The following is a 23,047-nucleotide window of genomic DNA, read 5'->3' as shown; positions in this document are numbered from 1 at the left end:
GGGCTGCATACTGATCTGGACTGGTGCTTAGCTGATGGAATCTGTTCATAATGTGAGAGAGCAACTGCTTCAGTTCATCCTACTCTTCAAAGGACAAGAAGATCACCAGATCTGCAAATATGTTTTAGTGTCCAGTGGTATTATTCTTTTTGAAGATGTAATCTTACAAATGAGTTTGGGGAGGAGGGAGGAAAGGATCCATTGAAAAACTGGGTGGAAAACTTAAAAGAATGGTGCTGCTTTGTTTTTTAATTTCCCTCCCTGTTTTTCTTCAGATTTCTTCAAGTACATCCCATTCAAGTCCTTCTGATTTAACAAAGCAGTGTGGAACATCAGCATTATTTCAGCTTGCAGAGGTAATATGCAAACACTGATGACTGGGTTCTTCTGGATAAGAGGAGGCTGAGAGGGGACCTCATTGCTCTCTACAGCTCTCTGAAAGGAGTTTGGAGGGAGGTGGGGATCGGCCTCAGGTGCTAGGATGAGAGGAAATGTCCTGAAATTATACCAAGTGAGATTTAGGCTAGAGATTAGGAAAAAAATATTTTCTGCAAGAGTATTCAGGTGTTGGAACAGGATGTCTAGGGAGGTGGTGGAATCACAATCCCTGCAAGTATCACAGTATCACAGTATCATCAGGGTTGGAAGAGACCTCACAGATCATCAAGTCCAACCCTTTACCACAGAGCTCAAGGCTAGACCATGGCACCAAGTGCCACGTCCAACCTTGCCTTGAAGTGCCCCAGGGACAGCGACTCCACCACCTCCCCAGGCAGCCCATTCCAGTGTCCAATGACTCTCTCAGTGAAGAACTTTCTCCTCACCTCAAGCCTAAATTTCCCCTGGCACAGCCTGAGGCTGTGTCCTCTCGTTCTGGTGCTGGCCACCTGAGAGAAGAGAGCAACCTCCTCCTGGCCACAACCATCCCTCAGGTAGTTGTAGACAGTGTTCAAGAAACATGTGGACGTGGCATTTTGGGGCATGGTTTCATGGCTGTGGTGGTATTAGTGTGATGGTTTGGGTATTCCCTGCCCCCCCACACACTTTAGAAATCACCCAGACTAGACTCAGCCAGCTCTGGAAATACGAATGAAGCTTATATTTACAGCTAGCACAATATACAAGCAGATATTTACAGTATATACAGTTATAGACAGAAATAGACAAGGGAAAAAGGTAATACATGAACACAACTCCCCTCACAGAAACCTGAGTCCCCAGAAGGGGCTCTCAATCACCCCTTCACCTTCCCCCCACCCCTCTCAACCTTATCCCAAGGAAGAATGGAGGTTCAGCCAGGGGGTTAGGAAGCAAAGTGGATTAGTCCAAAACGGAGGGTGAGGTTAGAGAGATGCAGCTCAGCCAGCAGCTCAAGTGAGAGTGGTTATCTATGTTTTTACTTCTTGTTCCTATACATCTCAGCAAGCCTGTGAGCGAAGTAGACATCACCAGTGTTTTCTTTCCACAGCTTGTAATGTAGTTCTTCTCACCAAAACATTCTAGCTAGCTTCAAACTAGCACAATTAGGTTGAAAGTCTGACTCAGTGATTAACTTAGAGGTCTTTTCCAACCAAAATAATTCTATGATTCCATGGTTTTGCAAGGAATCTCTCTGGCATCTCAGTTCAGGGAAGCAAGCCATGCTGAAGGACAGGTCTGCAAAATGTGCTGAAACCAAAACTGAGATGTGATGATAGTGAGGTGCTAGAATCAGGCTGGTGAGTTCTACCACTCTAAAAGACTCCAGCTCATTTCAGTAGTGTTTCCATGATCCTTTTTAAGCGCCTTCTATATAGCCTGGAAGCCAACTAACACCTTAAATTCAGTGGAACAATATCTCTCACCATTGCCACAAGCAGGTTACTTGAAATCTCACATCCATACCCACTTCAGCTCCCAAATGTGCCTACCTACAGCTCTTTCCTGCATTTTCCAAATGGTCTTAAAGGAGGTGTGGTGGAGGAAAGCTAACTGAATCTCAGTAATTGAGATTATTTTCTTCTACTTGAACGTGCAAAATAATTTGGGAAGTAGTAAAAAAAGCCTCCCAGATCTTTATTCTCTTACCATATACTTATTTTGCAAAGAACTGCAAAGAAGCAGTGGTTGCCATGGTTATATTCTCCTGGAGAGAACATTAATGGAAACCAAAATCCTCATACTGTCTCAGGAACAGCAATATTCAAAAAAAGAGCTGTAAAAAGATTCTCAAACTGCAGAGTTCCTGCAGCAGTGACCTAGGAGATCCTCTCAGTTTTGGATCACCTAAAAGCTATGCTGATGCTGCTGCAGAGTGTAGTCTTTCACTGCAGATGCACTTGGGCAAACATGCTTCTTTTCTTCCTCTCAAAGCCCCCAAGCTGAAATTCCACTGCTCTTTTGTTTTGAAAACAAATGCCAACCAAAAAGCTGCCTGGAGCAAAACCATCTGGAAGAGGCTTGCTTTGAACCAGACATCAGGAGCTTTCCTGTTCTCACAAACCATGTGGTCAGTATGGATATAAGCTCCAGATTATTGGGTTATTTAGGTCAATTTTACATGTCTCAAATCAGCAAGTCATTTTTAGCTTGCATACTAACACCGTCCCTGGAGATGTTCAAGAAACATGTGAACGTGGCACTTTGGGACATGGTTTAGTTGCTGTGGTGGTCTTAGCTTGATGATTGAACTCAATGATCTTAGAGGTCTTTTCCAACCCAAACAGTTGCATGATTCTATGAGTCTATAATTCTGAGTATAGTACCAGTGGCAGAACACTGCAGTGGTTCTTGCTGCACAGTTTGGAAAGTCCTGCTCTGGTTCAGGCCAAGCTAGGCTGAGCACTGAGGACACTGGGGCTTGAGCAGCACAGTGTCTACTAGGAAGCAGGTTAAATGGTGCAGGGGAGAACACCCACTATGCTAAGGTGTGTTCTCGGTACAAAGGCACTTCCATGACTTCTTTACTGTGCTGGAGTATAAACACATCCTGTGATTCTCAGAAGCTAAAGATCAGTCTTTAGCTCACTATTTAAGAGGGGAGCCACAAAGATGGATCAGAGGGCTGGAGCACCTCTTCTACAAGGAAAGGCTGAAAGAGCTGGGACTGTTAGGCCTGGAGAAGAGATGGCTCTGGGGAGACCTTAGAGCTGCATCTTGGTATCTGAAGGGGACCTACAGGAAGCCTGGGGGGAGACTGTTTAGAAGGGCTTGTAGTGGCAGAATGGTTTGAAACTGGAGCAGGGTAGATTTAGGTTGGCCATTAAAAGGAAGTTCTTTGCAGTTATGGTGGTAAAATACTGAAACAGGTTGCCCAGGGACATGGTTCCACTTTCTCACAACTTCTCTCTCAACTCTTTGCCCTCCCCTGCCAAACCAACCAATCAAAATTCCAAACCCTAAAAGAAGAAACAGTTTCAGTTGAAAATTGGAAAATCCCTTTGCTGCCAGGGACTGGTGATTCTCAGCTGCAGTGCAGGCTCTTAGACACTTCCAAGCTGATGGCCAAGAGCTGGTAGCCTAGGAAGGTCATGTATGCCCACTGCCTGGAGGTGTTCAAAGCCAGGTTGCATAGGCTTTGTGCAGCCTGGTGTAGTGGAAGGTGTCCCTGCCCATGACAGGGGAGTTGGAACTAGATGAACTTTAAGGTCACTTCAAACTCAAATCATTCTATGATTTTACAAATCACCTAGAAACATTGGTCCAGATGATCCTTAGGATCCTTTCCAGCTGGTGTTCTGTGATTCTGTGAAGCTTTGACTTGGGGCACCCAAATCAGGGTAATTTCTGCTTCTACAAGCAACCGTGGAATTGTAACTTTAGCAGGATTCTGCCTTTCAGACTTCAGCCATAAACATCATTGATGTCTCCACTCCAGCATACCTATAGTCATTCACAGAATCACAGAATTGTTTCAGTTGGAAAAGCCCTCTAAGATCATAGTCTAACTCTCAACACCACCATGGCCAAGTCCCAAAGTGTCATGTCCACACATTTCTTGAACACCTCCAGGGACAATGACTCCATCACCTTCCTGGGCAGCTGGTTCCAATGCCTGACCACTCCTGCAGGAAATAATATTTTCCTGATCTCTAACCTAAACCTCTCCTTGCACAGTTTCAGGCCATTTTTGCTTGTTCTGATACCAGGGAGAAGAGACCAACCTGTACCTCACTTCAACCTTATTTCAGGGAATTGTAGAGAGCGATGAGGTCTCCTGTCAGTGTCCTTCAGAAAACACTCCCGTTAAGATAGATCAGCGATGTCCACAGTTGGTGTTTTTCTCATGGAACCACTTTTCAATTCTTTTCAGATGTGCCTTGCTTCAGAAGGAGTGAAAGTCATGAAAGAACCTGGGAAAACTAAAGTGGAAGCATCAGGAGATGTGGAAGGGGAAATCCCAGAGGAAATGGAAGTGGAACTGGAGAAAACAATAGCAAAAGACTCCTGTAAAGGAAAACCAGAACTGTCTGAGACAGAGAAAATGCAAAAGTGGGATGAGGCAAAAGCTGAGGAGCCAGAAACAGCAAAATGCAGAGATTTGACAAGCCTTGCCATGGAGAACAGCCCTTTTGAGAGGAACGACACCACAAAGGATCTCATCTGCTGTTCTCCAGAGCTTTCCATGGCTGACATGAGTATCCTGGGGCTAAAGCCAGAAAAGATAAAGAAGAAGAAGAAAAAAAATAAGTTGGAGCGGCACTCGAACGAGAAATCCACCCCCAAGAAGCCTTGTAAAAAGAGGCAGTCCTCCGAGTCGGACATTGAGAGCGTGATGTACACCATCGAGGCGGTGGCCAAGGGGGACTGGGGTGCAGAGAGACTGGCAGAAACTCCCCGCAAAAAGCCTCGCCCCGTCCCCAGCGTGAAGGGAAGCCTCTTGGATACAAAATCACCAAAGAAAAAAGTGAAGTCAAAAGAGAAGAAAACGTCAAAGGAGAAACCCATAGAGACCACCAAAGAATCAAAGCCTCCTGATTTCCTTAATATTGCAGCCAGCAAGGAAGTACCCTGTGAGGCTTCTGATAACGTTAAAGTGGAACCACTGACCCCAACAGAGGAGGTGGTACCCCAAAGCTTACCAGGACAGGTCAAAACTGAGGACAGTGACTGTCTTAAAAAGATAGAAACCTGTGGCTCCAGGAAATCTGAGAGATCTTGCAAAGGTGCTCTTTATAAAACTCTGGTGTCAGAGGGCATGCTCACATCTCTGCGCGCTAACGTGGACAGAGGTGGGTGGCTTTGAGTGTTTCCTTCACAGCATGAACCACAAAAGTCTGCCTGGAGTTGGGATGAAAAGCCAAAGTCCATGCTTAAGCTGGAGTTTGAATGGTGTGCAATGGGAAAGCTGTGGCTGCCTGCCTTGGGCAGATGGAGGGGGCAGGCTTCGTGGTCCACAGCAGGTCTTCTGGAGTCTTGCAATCTGTGTTTCTGCTTACAAACTCTTAACCTCTCCCTTACTGTCTTTCATGATTTAAGATTTAGGTTTTTAACTAAAGGCCTTATTTGTTAGTTTGTCTGCCTGCTCATAGATTCATAGAATGGTTTGGGTTGGATGCAACTTTGAAGATTCTTTATTTCCAACCTCCCTGCCATGGGCAGATCACCTTCCACTAGGCCTGGTTGCACAAGCCCTCATCCAGCCTGGCCTTGAACACCTCCAGGGAGGGATCATCCACAGACTCCCTGGACAACCTGTTCCAATTTCTCACCATCTCCACTGTCAAGAATTTCTTCCTAATATTCAGTCTAAATCTACCCTCCTTGAGCTTCAGTCTATTCCCTCATTCCACCACAACAAACCCTTGTAAAAACACCCTCCCCAGCTTTCTTGTAGGGCTCTTTTGGATACTGGACCTGTGTGTTCAGGCCTTGTGTTGTACCTAATCCTGAACTTGTTTCTATATGAGCAGCTTTCCTGGTCATGAGTTTAGCTCTTGATTGTACAAGAGGCAAATGTGTTGTGCTTTGGGTTTAGTTATTTGTTTTTTGGTAGGTGATGAGCAAGAACCCTTCAATTTGTGGAAGGATAAATTTGGAATAACTTCTGGAAGCTCAGTGAGATGATGGAGTGGTAGAGATTGGAAGGGACCTCTGGAGATAACCAAACCCCCTTCCAAAGCAAGATTACCTGTGCAGGCCACACAGGATTGTGTCCAGATGAGTCTTGAAAGTCTACAGAAGAGACTCCACAATCTCTCTGGGCATGAGCTTGAAATGTTATTTTCTGTTTAGTAGATTGATACATGTGACTAGAACAGCCAGGAAAGAAAACAGATGTTTGTAGTGGAAGGAAATTTGTCACTCTGAATTTACTAATTTCTTTCTTTTCCTTTATCCCTTGAGAGATCCTAACTTTAGAGGTACTATGAAACCTGAGTGGGGGGTGCATACTTGGCAATATCATCATTATCCAGTTGAAAACAAATAAATTAATGTTTTGTAACCCCATCAAGAAGGTCAAGCATCACACACTGCCAAGTTGCAGCACTGAATGGGTGCAAGAGTTCCTTCTGAGCCCACATCCTTTTGGCACATTTTTGTCTAAAGATGAGAAACAATTTTCTGCCTTCATCCCAGGAAAAAGAAGCTCAGGAAAAGGCAATTCCTCAGATCATGAAGGATGCTGGAATGAAGAAAACTGGGCTTTTTCCCAAAGTGGCACAAGTGGGAACAAAAAACTGAAAAGGCCTAAGCCAAAGGAGGAGTTTGGTTTTGGGTAAGTTGCAGCTTAACACTGTTCAAGATTTCAGTTGAGTCAGCCTGGTAACTTAGAATCACAGAATTATTTGGCATGGAAAAGACCTCTACAATCATCAAGTCCAACCATCATCCTAACACCAACACGGCCATTAAACCATGTCCTGAATTATAGTACCACAGAATGGTTAAGGTTGGAAAATACTTGTAAGATCATTGAGTCCAACTGTAACCCAACTACCATGACTACTAAGCTGTATCCTGATATGTCATGTCCACACATTTCTTGAACACTTTGGGAGTGGTGACTCTGCCATGTCCCTCAGCAGCCTTTTACAATGTTTGATTGCCCTTGGCAGCAAAGAAATTTTTCCTAATCTCCAACCTAAACCTCCCTGGCACAACTTCAGGACATTTTCTCTCCTTCTGTCACCTCATACTAGGGAGAAGAGACCATCCTCCTACTTCACTCCAACCTCCTTTCAGAGAGTTGTGGAGAGCAATAAGGTCTGCCCTCAGCCTTCTCCTGCTCCAGACTAAAACACCCCAGTTCTCTCAGTCACTCATTACCAGACCTGTTCTGCCCTCAGCCTTCTCCTGCTCCAGACTGAAAAAACCCAGTTCTCTCAGTCACTCATTACCAGACCTGTTCTGCCCTCAGCCTTCTCCTGCTCCAGACTGAAAAAACCCAGTTCTCTCAGTCACTCATTACCAGACCTCTTCTCCAGACCTTTCACCAGCTTGGTTGCTTTTCTCTGGGCATGCTCCAGAATCTCATTATCCTTTGGGTAGTGAAAGGCCCAAAACTGAACCCAGTATTTGAGGTGTGGCTTCACCTTCACCAGTGCCCAGCACAAGGGCAGAATCACTTCCCTACTCCTGCTGGCCTCACCCTTCCTGGTTGAAGCCAGGATGCTGGTGGCCTTCTTGGCCCACTCAGCATGCAGCTGGCTCATGCTCAGCTAGCTCACAGCCAGCACCCGAGTTCCTTCTCTACTGGGCAGTTTCCAGACATTCTGCTCCAAACCTAGGGTGCTCATAGCATTGTTGTCACCCAAGTGCAGGACCTGGCATTAGGATTTTTTTTAATTTGTTTTTTTCTTGTTGGTTTTGGGGTTTTTTTTGTTTGGTCAGTTTTGGGTGGAGGAGTGGTGGTGTTTGTTTGTTTTTCTGGACTTTTTTTCTTTGTTCCTTTGCAACTTGAGAGGGAGCTGTCCTCATTGCAGTTCAGTGAGCTGCATCCAACATGCAAATCATGATCATTAGCCAGAATTCCTGAAAATTGGGTTGAGTCATGCTCTGGATAACCTGTTGTTTATATGCCAAAGGAATTCCTGTGAGATCTTTCCTGGTTCCCACTGCCATAAACAGATTGGGGTGATGCTATTTGCTCAGTCCTATAAAATCCCATGCAAAGAGCTGCCAGAAAGGGTTATTATATTTTCAGAGCCCTTGGCAAAGCACTATTTATAGTTCTGTGTAGGTGTTCAATCCTCCTAAACAGAATTAAACTAAAAAAGAATAGATCTTTTTGCCTACATGGGGACACTGCTGACAGAGGAAGAGAAAATAGTGATTTAATGTTGGCAAATCATTGTGAAAAATGTACCTTTTCTTCATTGTAAAGATAAGATAATGTAACTTCCATCTACACTGTTAAATTAGGTATAGAGAAGAATAATTACTGGTTACAAATGCAAGGCTACACAGAATTGTTTTACTAGTGTATCATACAACCACAGAATGATAGGGGTTGGAAGGGACCTCTGAAAATGATTGAGTCCACCCTCATTGCCAAAGCAGGATCACTTAGGACAGGTCACACAAGAATGCATCCAGGTGCATCCTTGGAAGTTGCCAGTAGAGGAGACTCTGCAGACTCTCTGGACAAGCCTGTTCCAGGGCTCTAGTACCCTCATCATGAGGTTTTTACTCATGTTGAGGTGGAACTTCTGTGTTGTAGTTTGTTTGCATTGCATCTCATCCTATCCCTGAACACCATTGAAAAGGGACTGGCCCCTTCTTCTCAACACTCACTGTTCACATAGTTGTAACTATTGATCACATCCCCTCTCACTCTTCTCTAGAGTAAACAGCCCCAGGCTCCTCAGCCTTTCCACAATAGAGGTGTTCCAGTCTCTTCATCATTCTCATAGCCTCCATTGGCTGTTCTCTAGTAGTTTCTTGTCCCTCTTGAACTGGAGAGCCCAGAACTGGACACAGTACTCAGATGTGGTCTCTCCAGAGCAGAGTAGAGAGAAAGGATAATCTCCCTTGACCTGCTGACACTCTTAACATCCACCAAGATACCATTTGTCTTCTTGGCCACAAGGGCACATTGCTGTCCCATGGCTAACTTACTGTCTGCCAGGGCTCCAAGGTCTTCCATGGAGCTGCTATTTGATGAACAATTTTTGTCAGAGTACTACACATTTATTTAACTTTAATCTATTATAAACTGTTTAATCTGTTAGCTGTTTAATCTTTTTAGCCTTTCAGACCTGCAAATTCTGGAAGACTTTCAATTGTCTGAATTCAGAGGTGAAAATGAATTTGAAAGGAGTAGAAACTCGACACTTACTGCTTGAAATTAATGTGTTTGTTTTGTGCAGGTTTGCAGTAGCCTTTTTTTGTCACCTCATCTATGTGAAGTGTAGCTGTAGCTCACTTTACAGCAAAGATAGTAAATTGATGAAAATCTCCAAGTTTAGTTTGCTTGTAATGGTAAAAAAAAGGAACACTTCTTGGACTTCCAGTACTTTGTGTCTAAGTCTTTCTAAATTTCTGTTGGAAGATTGAAAACTACAGTCTCTTAGCCAAAAAAACAAGCCAACCCCAAAAAAGCCTCTGTAGTTATAAATAGCTCATTCAGCATAGCTAGAAACATTGTGTAAATAATTAATTCCTTTGACAAATGCTGTTCTACTATCAGGCAGCTGGAAAAAACATCGTCACTAATCTTCTTGGTTCAGTGGTGACATTAATGAATATTGTTTAGTGAACACTGCAAAGGCAAAATCAGTACTTTTTGGAATGTTAAATGTTGGAGAAGTGGTGTGTGGCCCTCTTTATTGCACAACCTGATCTTCTGGCTGCTTGAAGAGCTGGTTTGACCTCTCCCAATTTGTCTTCAAAATTTCTGCTCCCTTCAGCATCACCTTTCATGGAATCATAGAATGTTAGGGGTTTGAAAGGGACCTCTGGAGATCACAGACTCCAACCTGCCTGCCAAAGCAGGGTTCCCTAGAGGAAGTCACACAGGAACACATCAGGATGGGTCTTGAAAGTCTCCAGAGAAGGAGACTTAGCAACCTCTCTAGGCAAGCTGCTCCAGGGCTCCAGCACCCTCACAGCTAAGAAGTTTTTACTCATGTTGAGGTGAAACTTCCTGTATTTCAATTTAGACTCGTTGTTCTTTATCCTGCCACAGGGCATCACCACAAAGAGACTGGCACCTTCTTGACACCCACCCTTCAGATATTGATAGACATTAATAATATCCCCTCTCAGCCTTCTGTTCTTCAGACTAAACAGCCCCAGGTCTCTCAGTCTTTCTTCATAATAGAGTTGTTTAACTCCTTTAGTCGTCCTCATAGCCTTCATTGGACTCTGTCCAGTAGATCCCTCTTTCTTTTGAATTTGGGAGCCCTCACCCTTTTGGAATTGCATCTTTTTCCTGATGTCTTCTTACCTTCTCCATCAGTAGCCACTCACATTTCCCCAGTGGTCCCTGTCAGATTTGCTTTGTCCACCTGCAGCCTGCTTTGTATAGCTCCTGGCAGGACTAGTCTGTATGGTGTGAAGACCTCAGCTGAGCTGCACATGTCTGACCAGGCTGGGAGAGGCTCTGCTGTTCGTGACAGTCATCCTCAGTTCCTTCCTGTGCTTCTTCCTGACTGCAGACATGTGCTGGAACACAGTGCACATGGAAGCCATGGAGTCACTGCGTCCAGAAACGCCATGCTACTTGAGTGGCTCGTTTCCATCTGGCTGTTGGGGGTTTCTTGAGTTGTAGGCAATATAGTTACACTTATTCCCAGAATCACAGAAAGCCAGGTTAGAAGGGATCCCAAAGATCATCTGGTTCAACAACAGTAGGGTTGAAATGAGATGGCTCAGCACCCTGCTAAGTCAAGTCTTCAAACTCAGCTTAGGCTGAAGTGTGAGTGATGTTGGAATTTCATGAAAGCTCAACCAAGTCGCTTTTATTCATCTCACAACAAATAAAATACAAGGGGGAAAAATGGAATCCCCTCACAGAACAAACACACCGCTAATTCCCACCCCAAGCATTAAGATTTAGAATAGATCCAGAGGGTTGAATACTTTGTCATTTTAATTCTGGTTTGAATTGTTGTTTGCATTCTGGTGTGAGGACCTCTCTGTGAAGTTATTTCATTGATTTTTGAGGGGGTTGGGTTGTTTATTGGTTTTACTGTCTTTTTTCATTCCCCTCACAGAGCAGACAAATTTCCTGTACAAATATGTGCAGCAGAGCTAAATGTCACCAGGGTGGCATTGATTTATTGACTTTTTTGGGTTTTTTTTTCTCATTTTAATGTATGTAACTAATGTAACCAACTTGTACTGAGTTGCTAATGCAGAAGCTGGAGTGTACATAGAATTGTTTCGGTTGGAAAAGACCTCCAAGGTCATCGAGTCCAAACTCTGACCTAACACCACCATGACCATTAAACCGTGTTCCAAAGTGAATCATAGAATCAGCCAGGTTCGAAGAGACCACCAAGATCATCCAGTCCAACCTAGCACTCAGCCCTATCCAGTCAACCAGACCATGGCACTAAGTGCCTTATCCGGCCTTTTCTTGATCACCTCCAGGGACAGTGACTCCACCACCTCCCTGAGCAGCCCATTCCAATGCCAATCACTCTCTCTGCCAACAGCTTCCTCCTAACACCCAGCCTAGACTTCCCCCAGCACAACTTGAGACTGTGTCCCCTTGTCCTGTTGCTGGTTGTCTGAGAGAAGAGACCAACCCCCACCTGGCTACAACCTCCCTTCAGGTAGTTGTAGACAGCAACGAGGTCACCCCTGAGCCTCCTCTTCTCCAGGCTAAACAACCCCAGCTCCCTCAGCCTCTCCTCATAGGGTTTGTGTTCCAGGCCTTGGATTACAAGTGTGTTCCAGCATGGCACACACAATGTGTGCCACGTCCACACATTTCTTGGATGCCTCCCTGGGAAGCTTGTTCCAATGCCTGACTGCTCTTGCAGCAAAGACATTTTCTCCAACCTAAACCTCTCTGGCACAATTTCAGGACATTTCCTCTCCTCCTCTCACCCAATAGTAGGCAGAAGAGACTGACCCCCATCTCACTCCAACCTCCTTTCAGGGAGTTGTAGAGAGCAATGTAGTCTCCCCTCAGCCTCCTCCAAACTAAACACCCCCAGTTCCCTCAGCAGCTCCTCACCAGTTCTGCAGACCTTTTGGCTTTGTTGATAAACATTCTCACCTTGAAGTTGAATTATCTTAGTTTGATGTTTATATGCATGGTTATCTCTTTCCCTGCCCCCACCACGTAGATAGCTGTGTTTCTGTGCACACATACTACTAAACAATGCACTTTTTTTTTTTCTCCAGAAACAGAGTTACATTTAATTTGATTGGTTTTGTTTTCCCCTTTAGCTTAGCAAAGTTGGAAGAAGAATTTGAAAAGAAATTCAACAGCCTCCCTCAATACAGTCCTATTACCTTTGACAGGAAAAATTCAGCTGTTCCCAGGAAAAAGAGAAAGGTTGGAAGCGGCTCGTCTGAACAACCAAAACCCAACAAAGGTAAATGACCATGTGCAATTGCATTCTTAAGCAACAATAATGGTACAACAAGCTCAGGAAATTCCACTTTCTTATTTTACTGTTCTGTGTGAAAAATCAAAGGACACACTTATTCTAATACAGAAGTCAGTTGTTTCCTACCTGGGTTAGTTTTGGGGCTCTACTCTCGATTTTCATGCTGAGTAGAACTGATCAGAGCTTGTGCATGAAATGTGTCCCTCTTGTTCTCCATAGCAAGCAAATTTATCAGAAGTGATACAATCACAGAATGGTTTGGATTGGAAGGGAACTTACAGGTCATCCTTCCTGCCATGGGCAGGGAGATTTTCCACTAGACCAGGTTGCTCAAAGCTTTGACCAGCCTAGCCTTGAACACCTCCAGGGAGGTGTAATGGCATTTGGCGGTTTTGTGTACAGACACCTGTGACACAGAGGTGGTAGAGAAGTGAGAATATGGTAGGAAAAACTGCTTTAGACTGTGGCAGAAATACTGATAGATCCAGAGAGTACAGAAACACCACTCAATGGAGGAGTGACCACCAGCAATTTTGCAATGGAAAGGGAACCCTCATGCACAGTTCCCAACGTGAAGCCGATTTCCCTTTCAGCTGCTCTGGTAGTTCCCCTGCGTGGCAAGTTTTTAGATGTCATTTGTCTGTTTTATTCAGGTGACCCTGGTTTAGAGCTGTGTCTTTTTGAATGCTTCACAAATCATCACAGTGCAGTCTGTAGGATTGAGCAGCTGTTCATTTTCTAGTTCATGCCAATTTTAGTATTGATTTTTGTATTTATGCAATTAGTTGTGGAACAGTCACTTCTACAAAACTAGCTTCTGCTAATACTAAGTCAGTTCTGACTTCAAATGTATGGTTTTTTGTTATGGTATGTATTTAACAGGACTTCTTCAATGAGCATAAATTAATTGATTTGCAGGGGGATAGTACAGTGATTAATTCACAGAATCACAGAATTGTTTTGGTTGGAAAAGACCTCTTAAGATCATTGACTCCAACCATCAACCCAAGACCACTGTGGCCACTAAAGCATGTCTCAGAGTGCCATATCCTCACATTTCTTGAACACCTTTAGGGATGGTGACTCCACCACCTCCCTGAGAAGCCTGTTCCAATGCCTGACCACTCTTGCAGAAAAGAAATTTTTCCTGATCTCCAACCTAAACCTCCCCAGGCACAGTTTCAGGACATTTCCTGTCTTTCTGTCACTTCATACTATGGGAAAGAGACCAACCCCCACTTCACTCCAACCTCCTTTCAAAAGGAGTTGTAGAGAACAATGAGGTCTACCCTCAGCCTCCTCTTCTCCAGACTCAATAACCCCAGTTCCTTCAGCCACTCCTCACCAGACCTGTTGTCCAGACCCTTCCCCAGCTTTGTTGACCTTCTCTGGGCATGCTCCAGCACCTCAGTGTCCTTCTTGTAGTGAGTGACACAGTAGAGGGGCATGATCGCTGCCCTACTTATACTGGCTACATTATTTCTGATCCAGGCCAGGATGCTGGTGGCCTTCTTGGCCACCTGAGCACATTGCTGGCTCGTGTTCACCCAGTTGTCAACCAGTGCCCCCAGGTCTTTTTCTGGTGGGCAACTCTCCAGCCACTCTACCCTAAGCCTGTAGCCTTGCAAATTAAGCAACATCTCTTGGGAAGAACATCTCATGGACCGCGATCTGGCAGTTGAAGTTGTAAAAGCAGCTCCTTGTCTTTCTTGCTGTCCTGTTTACCTGTCAAAGTGTCTAAAAAATGCAATGTCTGTATAAGATTTTGTAAGCCCTGTGTGGTTTGGGAATGGCACACCAGAGTGCTGCCTCAAGTCAGGTAGCCCAGAACTTCATCCTGCTTGTGGCTGGGTTCATATGAGAGAGCTTAATTTTTATCCTTGTTTGTATCACTCAAAAAGCTTTGGAGTATATTTGGTCACGTCTCTAGGAAAGGTCAGAACCATAACTGCAGGCAGGTTAGAAGACTGATCTGAGTAGTTTTGGCACAGCCCTGCAGAGAGGCCGTGGAGTATTTGCCCCTAGCTGATGAGAAGGCCTCTTCAAACCAAGCCATCTGACTTTACACTGAAGCAGATGCTAAAGTCACATGAACTTTTCCACCAACTGAGCTGTAGGGTTACAACAAGCAGCCACCCAGGGCAGGAGTAGCCAGCAGTGGCACTGCTCTTTTCTGTAGTGAACATCTAACCACAGCCCCAAACTAAATCCAGACAGAGCTAGTGGTATCTGCTCCTAATTTCAACAAATGTTGGCTTCGCTCACATTAGCTGGGCAGGCTGTCAGTTTGTGTCAGTCATTCCAGCTTTCTGGAGAAGCAAGTCCATCTCTCAAATGGTAGCTGAAAATTTTTCCTAACAAACCATTTTTCTTTTGGAAAAGGAAGACTGATAAAAAGGAATTATTCCATGGAGATGAATCACAGACTTGCATTACAGTAGGGCTTGGAAAGAATCTCTGAAGATCATTGAGTCCAGTCTCCCTGCCAAAGCAGGATCATGTAGAGGAGGGCACACAGGAACATATCCAAAGAGGTTCAGAATGTCTCCAGAGATGGAGACTCCACCACCAATCCAGGCAGCCTGTTCCAGTGCTCCATCACCCTTAAATTGAAGTGAGACTCTATGTTCATCAGTTGATTCATTTGAATTTGTTTCATTTGGTTAGGATGTTTAAAATGAGGATTCAGTTTATGGATTTGAAATGACCTGAACCAAATTACATACAAGCAAGCATATTATCATAGAAGGGAAACTGTTCCAGCTGAGTCAAACATCCATTAAGCTGAATCCTCAATTTAATTTGGGATGTACTGGCAGTCAGTCCTTCAGGCTCCTCATTCTGTTGGCTTGCCTGTGAGCTGTGAGATCCAAAACCAGAGAATGCTGACCTCTGGAGGTGTTAAGCATGCAGGTCTGCATGCTAGGCTGACAGTGGCATCTTGTGCAAAATTCTAGAGCTTGGTTTGGAATGGGTATGGCTTCTTTGAATTATTGTGGAGGTTTTAGACTACCAAACAAGGTGGTTTCTTTTAGGCTGTCAAAGAAAATTATTTTTTTAAGACCATTGAATTGCATTTTTCCTCATGAGAAGAGTTAGACATGGGAATCATCTCCCAAGGGAAGCAGTGGATTCCCCTACATCTGAACAGTTTGAACATTCAGCTTGACAGCATGCTGGGCCACCTAATTTCAACTCTGCCTGTTACCCAGAAACGTTGGACCTTGGGGTCAATTCCAACCTGGCATTCTGTGATTCTGAAAATTGAAGTAACATCTTATTCTTACAGTGTGAAGATCATGAACTGGGAAGGTTTAGTATAGTCTTAGGAATGTGACTGCTGGGATATAGCAAACCCTTACTTCACTCTGCATTGCTGTTTTGTGTGGAGTTTGCTGCTGCTTTGCTCTTCTTTGGGGTTGTCTTTCTCTGTAAGGTAATTAGAAGAGACATCCAGCACAAACCATGCCTCTAGATGTTTCCAAACAGACAATAATCAGTAGGAGTAGATTTAGTATACACTCTATTCATATAGATTCACAGAATGGTTTAGGTTAGAAAGGTCTTTAAAGATCATTTAGTTCCATGCTGCATGCCATGGTCCAGGGACATTTTCCACTAGACTGCATTACTCAAGACCTCATCTAACCTAGCCTTAATCACCTCCAGGGAGGGGGAATCCACAACCTCCCTGGGCAACCTGTTCCAGTGTCTCACCACCTGCAAGAGGCCAGATCTGCTATGTAACCCAAACAGCTAGGATTGTCAGGATGTTTTCCTAGTCCTAAGCAGAACATGAGTGAGTCAGTGTCTCCTGATTCCTTCCGTTGTACTTAGCAGGATCAGTCTTCACTTCAGCAACTTTCTTTTTTCATGCAAAACCAGCTGAAAACCCTGTAGTATGAAAGCTGTTTCAAATTCACACATAAAGAAAAATGTGACCACTGCTAGGGAGAAGAGAAGGAATTCTGCTCCCACCAAAATTAATGAGATTCTTTCTTCAATGGGAGCAGGATTGAAAAAGCTTTGGCAAAATCAACCTTTGAGCATTTTGAACTGGGAGTGTGCATACATAATAATAATGTCACAAAATGGTTGGAAAATGCAGCTACAATGAATCTGTACAGATGGGCTGCTCCAGCATTTGCTGGAGCTGTGACTGATTCCTTGTTTTTCTTCTTCCCAATGGCATTATATGCCAAAACATCCCACCACCCAGGAGTCAGCAGTCTGCAGTGAGTCACTAAGCTGCTTGTGTGCAAAAAAGAGCAACAGGCAGACTCGTTATTTCTGCCTTGAGCTGTGAAGAAATGCTCACTTCATAGAATCACAGAGTGGTTTGGGCTGGAAAAGACCTTAAAGGTCATCTGGTTCCAGCTATGGGAAGGTCACTAAAGCTTTCCTTTTGGGAAGGCAAGGAATGCATAGTGTACTTTATTTGGGAAAGGGATTGTCAACAACTTTTTATCTGTGGCCTCTAGTATTAGAAATAAAGCATCAGCTTAAAAGGGATGATGACGCTTTGTGGCATTCCTCTTGGTCTTAACTTGGGGCTAGGGTTGGCTGAGTTCAAAATGTTCAGAAGCCTGGAGACTGTGTGCTGTGATAGTCCAAAGATCTTGACCTAAAAATATAACCTTATCTTCCTGAAAGACACAGAAATGCATGGAGAAATCACAGAATGGTAGGGACCTCTGGAGAACATTGAGTCCAACACCTCTGCCAAGGCAGGGTCACCCAAAGAAGGTCACACATGAACACATACAGGCAGCTTCAGAATGTCTCCAGAGATGGAGACTCCACCACCTCTCTGGGCAGGCTGTTCCAAGCATCCAATGCCCTTAAACTAAAGTAAGTTCCTCTGGACCTGCTCCAGCAGTTCAGTGTCCTTCTTGTCTTGACCTATTCAGCTATTAGGCCTTCTTCTCTTTCAGGAATAACTGGCCTTACAGGAATAACAGCTAAAAGGGAGGAAAACTTTACATTTTCCTTATGAAAAGGCAGCTCCTCTTTTCACAGAATCACAGAATCAATCAAGTTGGAAAAGACCTTCAAGATCATCAAGTCCAACCTATCCCCCAACATTATCTAAACCACTAAATCATGGCACCAAGTGCCACATCCAGTCTCCTTTTAAACACTTCCAGGGACAGGAACAACACCACCTCCCTGTGCAGCCCATTCCAATGGCAAATCACTCTTTCTGCAAAGAACTTCTCCCTAACATCCAGCCTAAACATCCTCTGGCACAGCTTGAGACTGTGTCCCCTCATTCAGTCACTGGTTGCCCAAGGAATTACCTAGCAGCTCCCAAATGGAATCACTCTTGATTCTGTACCTTAAATTGGTCCCAAAAATCCATTCTTAAACACATAGAAAGGAAATGTTAGCCATAGAGGTTTTCTGAAGCAAATTCATATTTTTATTGATTATATGATTTAGGCTTTGTTTGGTTAAATTATCTCATTCAAATCTTTATATTTGGATTTTCCATTTGAGAACAAAGTTTTGCAGGCAGAAAGTCCTAAGAATCATCTATTTGTGTTTCTCAGTCTCTTTCTTCTTGTGGAACTGCTGTGGGAAGATTTCCCTCCATTGATGGAGGTAAAATGTTTGACCACCTTCTTCAGAAAAGCTCAACTTCTTCACTTGGGCTTTCCCCTCAACCTACCTAAGCTTTTTCATTCCCTGGTTTGTATTTTGTTGCACTGACATGAGACTGCTTGACCAGCTCTGTGACACAAAGGAAGCTCTTGTAAAATGTGCAGGATGTGCAGAATGACCCCTGAATTTGAGTTAATACAGCCTAGTGAAGCTGTTCAGATGCAAGCTGATGGTACCTAAGATGGTGTCTGTCTGGGCCTTCATTTAATTTCCTGTGACTTCTAGATTTTTTTGGGAGGTTCTTAATCTCTCCCCAAAGTTATGATTTCTTAAGTAGTAAAAAACAGGGAGTGGTGAGCCACAAAGTCATCACTTCTATAACCTTGAGCTTTTGATGCTGGCTGGGTTTGAGTTTTCTCTCAATTTTCAGTATTGTTCCTAGGTTGACAGAATGGTTTAGGTTGGAAGGGACCTTAAAGATAGATGATCATCCAGTTCCAGCCCCCCTCCCACAGGCAGGAGCACCATCCTTTCCACTAGAACAGGTTGCTCAAGGCCTCATCCAGCCTGGCCTTGAACGCCTCCAGGGACTGTTCCCTGGGCAACCTGTACAGTGTCTTACCACACTCACTCTAAAGAATTTCTAATATGCAGGCTGAATCTACTCTTCACCTAGTGTCTGTGAATGTTTTATTCCTTCCTAAGACTAGGATCTAAGACTAGATCCTTCTTCCCTGTGCCACACCCTCTCCTCATTCTTACCCTGCCTATAGAGGGTCAGTGATGGTAAGCTGCAGATGTGTGCTATAGAGTTCCCTTAATTGTGTCTTACTTCATGGTTGCAGAGACCAGTGTGTGTGTCTGGATGCTTTCAAGGATGAGGAGTGGAGGAGGTCAGTATTTCTGTTCCAAGTCAATAGCTGCAGGTTCCAAGTCAGCAGCCCCAACCCTCTTGTTAGGCCATAAGCCATCAGGTCACCATGCAACACATCTCCTTTCTCTTTGGGCTGGGCAATTTAGAGCTAGAATCATAGAATTGTTTTGGTTGGAAAAGTCTTCCAAGGTCATCATGTCCAACTGCCAACCTAAAACCACCATGGCCATGGAACCGTGTCCCAGAGAGAGTGCCGTGGGCACATATTTCTTGAACACCTCCAGAGATGGTGACTCTGCCATCTCCCTGGGCAGCCTCTTCCAATGCCTGGCACTCTGGCAGGAAAGAAACTTCTCCTAATAGATTGGAGACTTGCTGCTGTATCTTTGGAAATCAAATTTTAAAGTGCAACTTCTGAAAAGTAACCCCATAAAAATAGGTTTGCAGTGTGGAAATTAAGCATCTGTACATCTGATCTGTCATCTCTGTTGCTGTTGGATCACTGTTTAGTCCATTAGTGAGACAAAGGATAGAATCACAGAATGGTGGAGATTGGAAGAGACTTCTGGAGATCATCAAGTCCAACCTCCCTGCCAAGGCAGGTTCACCTAGAGAAGGTCACACTTTAACACAGCCATGCAGATTTGGAATGTCTCCAGAGATACAGACTTCAACAGCTTTCTGGGAAGCCTTTTCCAGGGCTCCAGCACCCTTACATTAAAGTTGCTCCTAAGACTGGTCCCACCATCCTGACACCCACCCTTTAAATATTGAGTGGATTCCCTTCAGTCTGCTCTTTTCCAGACTAAAAAGCCCCAATTATCTCAGTCTTTCCTTGCAAGAAAGATGTTCCAGTCCCCTAACAGCTTCCTGATGACCTCTGCTAGTGACATCCTTTGTGGTCTGATGAGACTTAAGATGTCATCAGACTACTGCTACTAGTAAGGATGCTGCTATCCAAATAGGAATGCTAATATCAACTGGAGATAGCTTCACCTTGCTCTCTTGGGAGTTTTTACTGCCATACTTAGTATAAACTCCTTTCTGGCCATTAAAAAGGCAGTAACTCTTGGTCAGTCTGTGTTAGATATGTCCCCTCCCAGCTGCATCCCCTCCCAACCTCTTGCACATCCTCAGCCTACTTGCTGAGGTGGCAGAGTGAGGATGAAAGGTCTTGATGCTCTACAAACATTATCATAGAATGGTTTGGGTTGGAAGGGACCTTGAAGATCATCTGGTGCTGTCCCCCCATAGGCAGGGACAGCTTCCACTAGAGCAGGTTGCTCAAGGCCTCATCCAGCCTACCTTTGAACACTTCCAGGGAGAATGCATCCACAGCCTCTCTGGGATGTTCCAGTGTCTCACCACCCTCATTGTAAAGAATTTCTTCCTAATTCCAGTATCTGTCTCCTCTCTTCAAGATTAAATCCGTTCCTCCTCATCCTATCACTGCAAGTCCATGTAAAAGATCCATCTCCATCTCTCATTTAGCCCCCTTCAGGTCCTGGAAGGCTGCTGTAAGATCTCTTCAGAGTCTTTTCCAGGCTAAACAATCCCAAATCTCAGCTTGTCGCCACAGGGAGGGTGCTCCAGACCTCTGATCATTTTCATGGCCTCTTCTGGTCTCTCTACAGCAGTTCAGTGTCCTTCTTGTGCTGAGGGCACCAGAACTGGACGCAGTAGTCCAGGTAGGGTCTCACCAGGGGAGGGCATTGTTCAGCAGTGGCTGAAACGTTGGTTTGTAACCAGCACTGGTTTGATCACTGGTCTAAAGCACAGCACCAGTCTTTCTGCCATGGGGGAAGTTTACACATTGCAGCCAAATCCAGTCCACATGCAAAAGGTAGCATAGCTTTAAACAAGCAAGCTAACCCCATGGTTTGTTCTATGGTTGAGCTTTCCTGACATGGTCATTCTCCAGCATGCTTTGTGTGCACGTAAGCGCTGTGAGCTGATGAGTTCCAGCCTGTTCAAAGTCCATTGTGGCAGCAGGCCAGGTTTTGTGCTTTGCCCTGGAATGGCATCCTGTAGTAGTGAAAAGGGAGGTTCATAGATTCACAGAATCATAGAATGGTTTGGGTTGAAAGGGACTTTCAGGATCATCTATTTCCATATCCCCTGCCATGGATAGGGACACCTTGCACTAGACCAGGTTGCTTAAGGCCTCATCCAACCTGGCCTTGAACACCTGCTGGGAGGGGGAATCCACGGTTGTATAGGACGTACTGTGATTGTTGCACTGTTTTGAAAGCATTCTAATTACAAGTATGTATTATTAATGTTGTCTGTAGGTTCATTCCAGTCTAAGAAAAAGAACTTATTCCACAAAATTGTCAGCAAATGTAAGCACAAAAAGGAGAAGCATAATGTTCCGGACACAGGTATTGCTGCATTGCTTAGTTAAGGTTTGGGGCCACCTTCTGTCTCAGTCCAGTCTCTGGGGAAGTATGTCTAGACAGAGGCTGCTCAACTGTCTAGTCTGATTGCTTTGGTCCCTTATTTCCCTGTCTGCTCTGACTCCATTAGCTCCTGGCTCCAGTTGGTCATATTACCTTATTCCAGTATGATGCTGTTCTGATTTTAATTGGCATGTTGCTTAATTACAGTTTCCCTTCTCCTTAAGATATGTAGCAGAGCTGACGAAGGACAATTCTGCAGTTGGCTCTGAACTCTTGATCTTCCACAGCTCGTAGCTCTCTGTCCCTTGGGTGCTCTTATCTCCATAGGTTGTGTATAGAATCACAGAATTTACAGAACTGTTTGGGTTGGAAAAGACCTCTAAGATTATCAAGTCCAAGATTATCAACCTGAGACCACCATGGTCTTTAAATCCTGTCCTAAAGAATCATGTTCATACGATTCATAGTGTCATAGAATTGTTTGGGTTGCAAAAGACCTTTAGGATTATCAAGTCCAAGATTATCAACCTCAGACCACCATGGTCTTTAAATCCTGTCCTAAAGAATCATGTCCATACAATTCATAGTGTCATAGAATTGTTTGGGTTGGAAAAGACCTCTAGGATTATCAAGTCCAAGATTATCAACCTCAGACCACCATGGTCTTTAAGTCCTGTCCTAAAGAATCATGTTCATACGATTCATAGTGTCATAGAATTGTTTGGGTTGGAAAAGACCTCTAGGATTATCAAGTCCAAGATTATCAACCTAAGACCACCACGGTCTTTAAATCCTGTCCTAAAGAATCATGTTCATACGATTCATAGTGTCATAGAGTTGTTTTGGTTGGAAAAGACCTCTAAGATCAAGTCCAACCATCAGCCTAACAGCATTGTGGCCATTAAACCATGCCTCAAAGTGCCATTTCCATGCATTTCTTGAACACCTTCAGGGATGGTGACTCCACTACCTCCCTGAATAATCTGTTCAGAGACCATATTAATTTATCCCTTTGCAAGAGCACTTATCCATGGCCCCATGTCCTCTCCCTGTATTTTCCTGCTGTTTAGGACTTTATAGACTGCCACTGATCAGAATGCAAGTACTAACCTAAATCAGCCCCCTCTCTGTAGAAATCTTAATCAACTTTCTGTCTGTCTCAGATGGAGGGTAGCTTGAGCAGATTTTTAAGTTATGTCTTGGATTTGTCTGTCCACTCTCCTGCTGGTAGCTCTGCAAAGATATTTTCCCCTTAACAATACTGTGGTCCTCATACTCCTAAGTCTGAGGAGCACTTTTAGGTGTACAATATGTACAGAATTATAGCTCAGCCAGGTTCCCTGGGCCTTTTGTTGGTTGGTTTGGGGATTTGGTTTTGGTTGTGGTTTTTTGTAGTAATGTTGTCCACATCATCCAAATCATTCCCAGGCTGTTCCTTACCCTTCCACAGTGGAATTTGGTCCCACATTGTCACTGTGGTATAGGAGAGCTTCTTTGGCTCTGCTTACTAAGGTAGCTTCATGAATTCCTTACTTTTTTTTTCCCTCATCCATAGCCATCTCTAAGATAACACAGTTACTACCCCTGTTTCCAGTTCCTCCAGCTACCTTTATGTTTATTAGTTTTCCCTAAGGCCTGGTCATGTCATTTGCTCTTTTCTTGATGCCATCTTTTCTGTCCTC

The 23,047-nt window shown here is 44.2% G+C and overlaps 1 protein-coding gene across 8 annotated transcripts in view; it reads left to right on the top strand.

Moving 5' to 3' along the window:
* Positions 1–23,047, top strand: part of BBX (BBX high mobility group box domain containing) — a 133,241-nt gene that overhangs the window by 99,232 nt on the left and 10,962 nt on the right. For 6 of the 8 annotated variants that reach the window (XM_064143146.1, XM_064143142.1, XM_064143145.1 and 3 more), the window contains 5 exons: positions 276–356; positions 4,292–5,210; positions 6,559–6,697; positions 12,325–12,473; positions 21,258–21,347. In XM_064143146.1, coding sequence (XP_063999216.1) covers positions 276–356; positions 4,292–5,210; positions 6,559–6,697; positions 12,325–12,473; positions 21,258–21,347 — 1,378 coding nt within the window. The remainder of the gene's footprint in view (positions 1–275; positions 357–4,291; positions 5,211–6,558; positions 6,698–12,324; positions 12,474–21,257; positions 21,348–23,047) is intronic. The other 2 variants (XM_064143139.1, XM_064143143.1) reach the window with 2 other exon arrangements.

This window comes from Pogoniulus pusillus, chromosome 5, assembly GCF_015220805.1.
Source record: "Pogoniulus pusillus isolate bPogPus1 chromosome 5, bPogPus1.pri, whole genome shotgun sequence".
NCBI lineage: Eukaryota > Metazoa > Chordata > Aves > Piciformes > Lybiidae > Pogoniulus > Pogoniulus pusillus.
Note: the sequence above shows the minus strand (reverse complement) of the source record. Positions and strands in the feature narration are given on the sequence as shown.